Source organism: Mus pahari, chromosome 2 (assembly GCF_900095145.1).
Source record: "Mus pahari chromosome 2, PAHARI_EIJ_v1.1, whole genome shotgun sequence".
Lineage (NCBI taxonomy): Eukaryota > Metazoa > Chordata > Mammalia > Rodentia > Muridae > Mus > Mus pahari.
Window position 1 is genome coordinate 11,293,416 of NC_034591.1, and position 10,573 is coordinate 11,303,988.

At 39.2% G+C, this 10,573-nt stretch overlaps 1 protein-coding gene across 4 annotated transcripts in view; it reads left to right on the forward strand.

Annotated features, from left to right (window-relative positions):
• Cacna2d1 (calcium voltage-gated channel auxiliary subunit alpha2delta 1) overlaps window positions 1-10,573 on the forward strand; it is a 426,913-nt gene that overhangs the window by 405,878 nt on the left and 10,462 nt on the right. For all 4 annotated transcript variants that reach the window (XM_021190608.2, XM_021190611.2, XM_021190609.2 and 1 more), the window contains 9 exons: window positions 20-123; window positions 954-1,040; window positions 2,600-2,667; window positions 3,085-3,123; window positions 3,757-3,828; window positions 4,925-5,077; window positions 5,177-5,229; window positions 7,862-7,917; window positions 8,335-8,464. In XM_021190608.2, coding sequence (XP_021046267.1) covers window positions 20-123; window positions 954-1,040; window positions 2,600-2,667; window positions 3,085-3,123; window positions 3,757-3,828; window positions 4,925-5,077; window positions 5,177-5,229; window positions 7,862-7,917; window positions 8,335-8,464 — 762 coding nt within the window. The remainder of the gene's footprint in view (window positions 1-19; window positions 124-953; window positions 1,041-2,599; window positions 2,668-3,084; window positions 3,124-3,756; window positions 3,829-4,924; window positions 5,078-5,176; window positions 5,230-7,861; window positions 7,918-8,334; window positions 8,465-10,573) is intronic.

A 10,573-nucleotide genomic window follows, 5' to 3' on the forward strand; every position in this document is an offset into this window, starting at 1 on the left:
AAAGCCATTTCCTCCCTAGGGCTGGAGAAAATTGGCAAGAAAACCCAGAGACGTATGAGGACAGCTTCTACAAACGGAGCCTAGATAATGATAACTACGTTTTCACTGCACCCTACTTTAACAGTGAGTCGTCTTTGGAATTCAGCTCTCTCGGTTCCTTTTATGTGTTAAATGATTTTTTTTTCTATCAATATATTTTGTTAACTGACTGGAATAATCATCATTAAATATATAATATGTACAAGAGACTGGAAAAACTGAAAAGAAACACCCATTTAGTTAAAGGAATAAAATTCATGCACAACAAAAGGTCATCCAGCCATGCAGAGCCAGCATCTCTACCAGGCACGCAGGGTAAGTAGAAACATATGGGGCTAATCCCATGTATTTCAACTACTGCCTTCAAACATGGCTAATGAACGAAACTGGTTGGTGTATAGTGATGAATTGCCTCTTATCTGTGTTAATTGTGTAATTTGCTATCTATAAAAATGAATAGCCTGTCTTTTAAATAATTTGTACGGTTTCCCCACCCCGGGAGGGGGCTCTTTAGTTCAACCCTTCACCATCTGTATACACAGTTATTTTATTACTTCCATTTTGAAAATGAGGAACCGGAAATCCTTAAGATCTCAGAGCTGTGTCCACAGACACGTATCTCATGTAAAGCAAAGCCTCTTCCGTGAGTGTATGACTGACCTTTCCTTTAATTTCCCTCCGGCAGCCTCCCCTAAAGTTTGAAAATATTACACAGCCGTGATTGGACGTATGTCCATTACAGTATGGAGGTAGATAAAATCCAGTTGAATTATTCCTGTCAGTAAACAAATAAAGTAATTCATGATTATCCAAATTTTCTTGGTCTACTCAGGAAGAAAAGAGGGAGCCGAATCCTTTTTAAAAGTGGGGTGCTTCAGTCACCCTCTAGTTTAGCCTGTTTCCTCTTCTTTCAGAAAGTGGACCTGGTGCGTATGAATCTGGAATTATGGTAAGCAAAGCTGTAGAACTGTATATCCAAGGAAAACTTCTTAAGCCGGCAGGTAAGCAACTACATTACGTGTGCATGCGTGCAAGCTTAAACAAACATTGCATTACATCATAAATCAAACTCATTTGTTGGGAAGATCCAAATTTAATAATCTGGGATTGTTCCAACAATGCTAATCCTGTCAGTCTCTCCTATTTTCAAGCACATGAAATATTTGTGCCAATGCTGTACATATTTATAATCATTTAAACATGAAATTATTTTGACCTCTCTGTATACTGGACTAACTCTGTAGCTGCTTAAAAGAATCAGGACTGGATCTGTGTAAAGTGTTCAAGTGTTTGGAAAAAAATTTAAATCAACCAAGCAAACGAAAACGTGGACCACTACAAATGAGAACTGGAAATGAACTGTAGTGAATGGATACAATAAAATAAAGTCTAACACAGTGTAGATTTTCATCATATGACTCAGTATTGTTTGCTGCTATGTTCAGAGAAACCAGATGGAAGAGAGGAAGTTGATTGTCTGCTCCTAGGAACAATGTTACCATGCCAGTGGTTCCACCACTAGGAATCATTGCAGTTGACTAGCTCATTCGCCTTTCCCTCATTTGCTAATTTACTTCTTTCCTTCATTTTTTAAAAATTATTTTATTAGATATTTTCTTCATTTACATTTCAAATGCTATCCCAAAAGTTCCCTATACCATCCCCCTGCCCTGCTCTCCTACCCACCCACTCCCACTACTTGGCCCTGGCATTCCCCCTATGCTGGGTCATATAAAGTTTGCAAGACCAAGGGGCCTCTCTTCCCAGTGATGGTCGACTAGGCCATCTTCTGCTACATATGCAGCGAGAGACACGAGCTCTGGGGTACCACTTCAGCTAGTTCGGTAATTTCTCTAGCTCCTCCATTGGGGGCCCTGTGTTCCATCCAATAAATGACTGTGAGCATCCACTTCTGTGTTTGCCAGGCACTGGCGCTCAGCTGTCCACTCTTCCCCTCTCTCCCAATATCTCACACACTCATCTATCCACTCTTTCAACAAATGTTTCTTAAGAGTCTGATGCTTGAACTTGTAGGATGACAGAACCCTTTTATATATACTATTCAAATGAGCTCATACTTTTAAGATCAGCACTCACATTGTTTTTGGGTAATACTATTAATTAACTGGACAGTCAGGTGGTGATTGTTTTAAATTTTATTTTACTTGTAATGTAAAATACAATTTATGGCAGTGGTCTTCAACCATCCTAAAGCTGTAACCCCTTAATGTGGCTCCTCATTGTGGTGAAACTAACCATAAAATTACATTCGTTGCTACTTCATAGCTGTGCTTTTGCTTCTGTTATGAACGGTAACATGAGATTTTTGGAGGTAGAGCTTTGCCAAGGAGTCGAGGCCCACAGGTTGACAGCCACTTGTTTATGGCTTAGTTTAAAGACTATAAGCACTATTTCTTAAAGACACCGAAAACTGAGCCTCTGTAAAAACCTTACACTGAAGGCAAGTTTATTGGCTAGTTTATAAATTGTGTAAGCTGTTACACTGCAAAGATGCTATTATAACAATTATAACTTCAAATTAATTTACATTATTTTTCAGTTGTGGGAATTAAAATTGATGTAAATTCCTGGATAGAAAATTTTACCAAAACTTCAATCAGGGATCCGGTAAGATTTTTTTCAAAGTTATTAAAATATGATTAATAGCCTTTTTACTCACATAAGTAAATATGATCCTTGTAAATTCAAAGTAAATTTCCAGTGCCAATACACTTAAATAAAAATAGGAATCCCTGTTTTTAATGTTTGCTTTGTCCTAGGCAATGACACAGGAATCGTTTTAACTTGACAACTTGAAATGCTCATACAGATACATACTGATAGATATTTTTTGGTTTTAAAATAGAACTAGCATCTTTTTTCTTATAAACTGTGATTACGTAATCTTATTTAGGTTAGCTAAAATTATTTCAGGCTGCTGTTGCATTATAAGAAGGTACCTATTAAATGTAACTGGTTTTAAAATGTGAAAATGATTTTATTTACTTATTTACTTACTTACTTATTTACTTATTTATTTTTTAGTGCGCTGGTCCAGTTTGTGACTGCAAAAGAAACAGCGACGTAAGAAAACTGTTTTTGTTTGTGTGTTTTTTTGGGTTTTTTGGTTTTTTGTTTGTTTCGAGACAGGGTTTCTCTGTGTAGCCTTGGCTGTCCCGGAACTCACTCTGTAGACCAGGCTGGCCTCGAACTCAGAAATCTGCCTGCCTCTGCCTCCCAAGTGCTGGGATTATACATGTGTGCCACCATACCTGGCAAGAAAACTTTTTAAAATACATTTGAATATAGTGTATTAGTTTCTCTTGGTTGCTGAATAACAGACATGTCAAAGGTTTAAAAAAAAATCCAGGGAATTTGTTTTTATCTAATGCTAATAAATTCTATAGAAAACTAACTTATATGGATACTTTCAACGCATCTTCAGAAAATATTTATATCCTGAGGAAAGAAGAAGAGTCATATTCATGTGGTCCATAATCTGGTTAGTGTTGGTGAAGGTGGAGCCTCTTGAACATCTTCAACTTCATTTGTTCTTCAGGAAGTTTCTAAACAAAGCATCCTATTGGTCACAAACGCAGTCTGCGTTGGGGAAATGAACTAAATGCTGATGACTTACTTTCACATTATCTGTGTCCTCTGGGAACATGATGGAGCGGCTGCTGACCTTCCTAAACACCTGTTGCTTCCTTCTCATAGGTAATGGACTGTGTCATTCTGGATGATGGCGGATTTCTTTTGATGGCAAATCACGATGATTACACTAATCAGGTATGAAGTGCAGTTTCCAAAGTGACTTTCTATGATGCAAATTGAAAAACCCTTAGGTTTTTTTTAGAAACTGATGACTTGTTTCATTTCCATCACAAAGTAGATCTTCAAGAGATGAAAATGTCAACTCTAAATAGTAAATCTAGCTCTCCTTTGGTACTTGACTTTACTTTTAGATAATAGGAGTCACCATTAAAGCAGGGAGTTAAGGATTTTAAAATGAAATGAACTTGCCTTCATTCTTTCAACAATTCAGAAATTTGTTAAACAATCAGAAAATTGTTAAAAAGAGTTTGGTAATATCTTACGTTCTCATATGGCCAGAAGTAATTTCTAAACCAAAACATGCAAATTGGTCATAGAAAGCTATGGATTCTGTCTCTACATCGCTTGGTTTTCTGTTTATCCAAAGATTTCCTAGCGCTAAGCCTTTTTTTTCTAAGGACAGCTTCTCTGTCAAAGTTAGGAGTTTGTTACTTTCTTGAGGCTTCCAATTCGGCACAGACCACTAGGTGAGTTTTCAGTCTCACCCATCCTCGTGTAGAATCCTCTTCACTTCTCCTGAAGATGTTCACCATTGAAAGCTACGACGTTTTTGTACATGGTTATTACTGTAAGTCAAGCCACTTATAGTACCTACCATCTCAATTACTTTGTCTTGTATGGTAAGAGAACCAAAATGTACCTTTTGTTGATTTCTAGCATGCAATTAAATGTTACTAACTATTGCTCTCTCTTGACATTTTTACCCAAGGGACTGAAACTGTTCCCTTCATTTCCTGCTTCTAACTCTATTCTCTTCATCAGGGGACATCTTATTGTGACTTTCTTGTGCTTAGTAGTGAGTTAGGTGTCCATTCCTCCAACAAACATAATTCTCCATTAGAGCCCCTGAATAAGGAGAGTCCCTAATTTAATCTTGATTTAATCATGAACATCGGCAGACACAGGTTGTCATTTGCTTATATTTACAAGCTGGTTTTCCATTTCAGTTTCTTATATTGTGGGTTTTTTTTTTTTTCTTTCACTGTTTAGTTCAGGTGTTGAGGTCATTTTAAAATTGAAAGTACCAAATATGTATCTCTTTCTTTTCTAGATTGGACGTTTTTTTGGAGAGATTGACCCAAGCATGATGAGACACCTGGTTAATATATCACTTTATGCATTCAACAAATCATATGACTATCAGTCCGTGTGCGATCCCGGGGCAGCGCCAAAGCAAGGAGCAGGACATCGCTCAGCATATGTGGTCAGTAAAACCTGCAGCTGAGCCAGCTCCTCTCTGAGGACACTTACAGCAGTGTAGACCAATATAATGAACTCTCAATATATATTTTCTATCTCATAGCCATCGATTGCAGATATACTGCAGATTGGCTGGTGGGCCACCGCTGCTGCCTGGTGAGTCAAGAGTTTGTTTTCCTACAAAGGAAAGAAAAGAATGTCATTAAAATATGTTTGTTATTGTTGTTTGGTTTTTGGTTTGGTTTGGTTTGGTTAGGCAGGGTTTCTCTGTATAGTCCTGGCTGTCCTGGAACTCACTCTGTAGACCAGGCTGTCCTCGAACTCAGAAATCTGCCTGCCTCTACCTCCGGAGTACTGGGATTAAAGGCGTGCACCGCCACTGCCTGGTAAACTATGTGGTTTTTTTGACAGGTGAGTTATGTTATGGGTATTATCCCTTCCTTTCCTGTGAACATGCTAGAAATATTAGTTGTTTCTAATGATCATGTTAAGCATACTTTTCCACTTTTTAATATGAAAAACCTGATCAGTTCAAGAAAATGTCACCTTCTTCAGAGACATTTAAAGTTACATTTGTTCCTGGTGGTTTCTTATATGTATGAATGCATTCTGATTCCACCATCTTTTATTTCCCCTTCCCTCCCTATGGGCCTATGCCTCTCCCATCTTACCATCATTTGGTTTGTGGTCCACTGAGCTCACCAAGGCCATCTGAGCGCTCGTAGGTATGGAACTATCCAGCAGGGCCTGGTGAGCTTGCCAGTGAGAACATATCTGAAGGTAATGACACTCCTTCTCCCATAATCGAGCTGCAACATGGATGCATGGGTGGGACCCCATGACCCTCCTCTAACCGGACTAGTTTCCAGCAGGTCCAGTCTTTTGCAGGCCCTGTATAGGCACCACAGCTACTGTGAGTTTTGTATTTGCCAAGGCTATGCCAGGCCCAAGAGAACTTCCTTCAGTTTTCCAGCTGTTAGATTCTTAAAAGTCCCCTCTTCCATGGTATTCCCTAAACTCAAGAGAGGGTGATATAAGGGCCCATGCATCACCTTGCGTGCTTGGCAGCCACTATAATTCATGGTAAAGGGGAGCCGCATCTCTGATTAAAGAGAGGAGAACAGTTGTCTGTGAGCAGATGCCTAGAAGAGTTTGCCATCCTGTGAATTTAGCTACACAACAATAAGAAGTTTTCCTCTCTGGGCATGGGCTTTTGATTAGATTACTTTGTGATCCATCTAGAGCTCTCAATTTGTGTCTTTGAATATTTCAATTAATCCTTAAATTCTAAGAGTACTTATCTATAACACATGACAATTTTCTTTAATATGCAAATAAGATATCCATATTTACCCACTTCAAAACATGGTAACTAAACTTTCTACCTTTTACCATTAATGCAATATTGGTGAAGTGTCAGAGCCTCATGTTGAAGTGACTCCTGTTCGACTTGTGGATGGCTCTCTCCATCCCTGTCATCCGTCATTCCCTTCCAACTGTGAAATTCAAACATGTATCCTGCTGAGACAGTGCAAGAGTGTGGAAATCAACATTCTGATCACCCAAGTCACTCAGCCTCCTCTTATGCGTGGGATCCCCTCTCTTCCTCTGCTTGATTCCTGAGTGCCCTATCATTTTTACTAAAATATCAAAAATATTCCAATTTTTAAAAATTCCATTTTTTGAAAAATGTTATTTGACAATATGATAGTGCTATTTGTATGTTAACATAAGTAGATATTCCTGTAATCCTGGAATATTTGCCTTTGTTCCATTTTCTGGCCAAAATCTCTCTGTTACTGCCCCTTAAGTAAATTCAGTTCCAGGATATTGTATACTAAAACCTGGTTCAATTACCATTTTTAAACTGTATTTTTTATTAGATATTTTCTTTATTTACATTTCAAATGCTATCCCGAAAGTTCCCTATACCCTACCCCTGTCCCTGCTCCCCTGCCCACCCACTCACACTTCTTGGTTCTGGCATTCCCCTGTGCTGGGGCATATAAAGTTTGCAAGACCAAGGGGCCCCTCTTCTCAGTGATGGTCGACTAGGCCATCTTCTGCTACATATGCAGCTAGAAACACAAGTTCAGGGGGTACTGGTTAGTTCATATTGTTGTTCTATCTATAGGGTTGCAGACCCCTTCCGCTCCTTGGGTACTTTCTCTAGATCCTCCACTGGGGGCCCTGTGTTCCATCCAATAGCTGACTGTGAGCATCCACTTCTGTGTTTGCCAGACACTGGCATAGCCTCACAAGAGGCCATTATATCAGGGTCCCTTCAGCTAAATTATGTTGTATTTCTCTATCTAACTTTAGGTATGCCACATTACAAATTCAGTTCAAGCCTGTAGTTCAGATAGTGACTTTTGTTTGTATGTCTTTATTGTATTCTGGAGTTTTAGTAACTAAAAAATAAACAGAAAATTAAGGATATAAAGTTAATGGACCAAATGTAGACATTCTTCCCCATAGAGTCAACACTTCTTAGCATTATATTGCTCACTAGGCTTCTTCACTCTTGGATATACCTCCTTTGGTCCCAAAACTTTTGCCCTCATGAACTCATAAATCTTTTGCTGATGAGAGTCAAAGGTGTAACCTTTTTCACAATTCTAGAACTATACAAAAATGTCTTCAAGTTTCTATTAAACTATATTTTTTCTGAAAAAGATAAAATGAGGTATGTATATATTTGTGCATACAAAACTGCTCAATATTTTCATGTAAAATATTATGAAAGAGAACTGTTAGATGTTTCTTAATTATTCATTTAAAATTTCAGGTCTATTCTCCAGCAGCTGATCTTGAGTTTGACATTTCCACGGCTCCTTGAGGCAGGTGCGTCAATGAGCAGATGAGATCATTGGCACAGAAGTCAATTTTTGGGGGGGAGGGGTGCTAAGTCAGTTGAGCAAACTCAGAGAGAGAGGGAGCATATGTGTATGCGTTCACACATGTGCATGTGGGTGAGCAAGAGAAAGTGCTCATCAAACTGATAGTTTCGATATACTGAAATTTTTATTTTCCATTGATTTTCAAAGTTTTACAGTTCATATTGGCCTGAATTTTGTAGCTTAAATATTGATTTATTATTTAGAACCTTTGAATGCTCATTTAAGAGACAGCCAGGCATTTACTCAACAGTAAACCAACCTACCATAAAATGCCTTTGTCCATTAACTTTGCTCCTATGGGCAGTGATTTCAGGAGGCTCGGTGTCCCCTGGTGGTGATGGTCTCTGTTTGACTCCCACAGTTGAGATGGAGGAAGATGACTTCACAGCCTCCCTATCTAAGCAGAGCTGCATCACAGAACAAACCCAATACTTCTTCAAGAACGATACTAAATCATTCAGTGGTTTACTGGACTGTGGAAACTGTTCCAGGTACTCTGTGCCTTTGTGTTAAGTAGTTGTTGGTGACTAAGGACAGCATTCAGGCCTGACATAATCACAGGATGTAAGGAAAAATGTTCAGTGAGATCAGAGATGAATACTAAGACTGTCAGAAATACTTGGTTTTACTATCGGTCTCATAAGTTTTGATAACCTGTAATTGTTTTAGTGACAGTTGCATGGTGGAGCCTCTGATTCTAGGCAGAATGGAGAAATTTGAATGCATTTTATAAACAAGGTCAATATTAAAATTTTTATAACATAGATTTTACATATTATAATAATTCCAATCAATACTTTTTCCATGTGTGATAATTAAGAAGGGTTTTAAAAAGTTAGGGACATCATTGTTTATACATTTACCCTTCTCTGACATAAAGAATTCAATATTGCTTTGGAGTTGAAATTGAAGCCTCTGAAGAATATATCTCCAAAGGCTGTGATTAATGTTAGCATTCAGAAAACATCTTTTTATATGTTTTGGAGGATAGAGAAAATGAACTTTGCTGTGATGGGATAGAAGAGAAAGGCAAGATGGCAGTTTTGGAAGGTCTGAGGAAATTGTTAATCTAGGTTATGGGGTCCCTGAACCACAGTTTACAAAATGCAGAGGGGTCTCTTCGAGATGGATGGCAAGTGTTTCCAGAAAAATGTTAACAGAGAAAAGAAAGGAGGAGGTTAGGTAAGCTGAGATTCCGAAAGTGCCGGGGTAGGTTCCGGGAGATGAAAAAGTTAGTCCATAAAATCACAATGGCTCTTATTTTTCTTCCAAGGACTTAACCAATAGACATGGTCAGTGGGTTTATGACTTGATTCTGTAAACTGTGTTTTCAAGAAAGCAGAGTTTTTGAAGAGAAACATAAAGGGAAAAGTTAGGCATAAACTCTGGATAAAGATCTCTTTATTTAAAAATGAGTCTACAGGACTTTCAAGTTGAGAAAATTGCACAGCAGCAGAGACCCTCTGCCTCTAGAGCGGTGGCAGAGCACAGAGGCTTTGCACCAATTGTCCAGTAACAGCAATGTGTGCGTGCAGAACCAGGGCAGAGATTCATCTCACAGATCACCTAAATGCACAAATTCACTAGAGTTATTCTGTGTAGTTTCTCCACTTCAAAAGAAAAAGCCAGTAAAATTCCCTTGCTTTTAAGAAGGGAAAGAAATCAGGTCATACATTCTATTTCCTTTATAATCAATTATAAAGGAAACTGGAACAATTAACGCTGGGCATGGAGCCTGGTTGCATATCTGAGCTCTACAAAGTACATTTCCAACTATAGGCCCCGATTTACATTTTCATTAAAATTTTAAGTCACGTCTCAAAAACTTTTTTTTCTTTTTTTTTTAAAAATTGGATTTTTCTTTATTTACATTTCAAATGTTACCCTCCTTTCCAGTTCCCTCTTCCCCTCCCCCCTTCCTCTGCTTCTGTGAGGGTGTTCCCCAACCCATCCACCAACTCCTGCTTCCCCACTGTGGCATTCCCCCTGCCCTGGCTTTCCCCAATACTTGGGCATCAAGCATTCCCAGGACCAAGGGCCTCACCCCCCATTGATGCCCACCAAGGCCATCCTCTGCTACATCTGCAGCTGGAGTCATGGGTTCCTCCATGTGTATATACTATTCGTTCGGTTGTTTAGTACCTGGGAGATCTGGAGCATATCTTTGGTTGAAATTTGTGTTCTTCCTATGGTTTCCCATGCAAACCCCGTCAGCTCCTTCAGTCCTTTCTGTAACTCCTCCACTGGGGACCCTGTGCTCAGTCCAGTGGTTGGCTGGGAGCATCCACCTCTGTACTTGTCAGGCTCTGACAGAGCCTCTCAGGATATAGCCATATCAGGCTCCTCTCAGCAAGCACTTCCCGGCATCCACAATAGCACCTGGGTTTGGTGACTGTATATGGGATAGATCCCCAGGTGGGACAGTCTCTGGATGGCCTTTCCTTCAGTCTCTACTCCACACTTAGTCTCCGTATTTCCTCCCATGAGTATTTTAGTATTTTGTTCTCCCTTCTAAGGACCGAAGCATCCACACTTCTGTCTTCCTTCTCTCTCTCTCTCTCTCTCTCTCTCTCTCTCTCTCTCTCTCTCTCTCTCTCTCT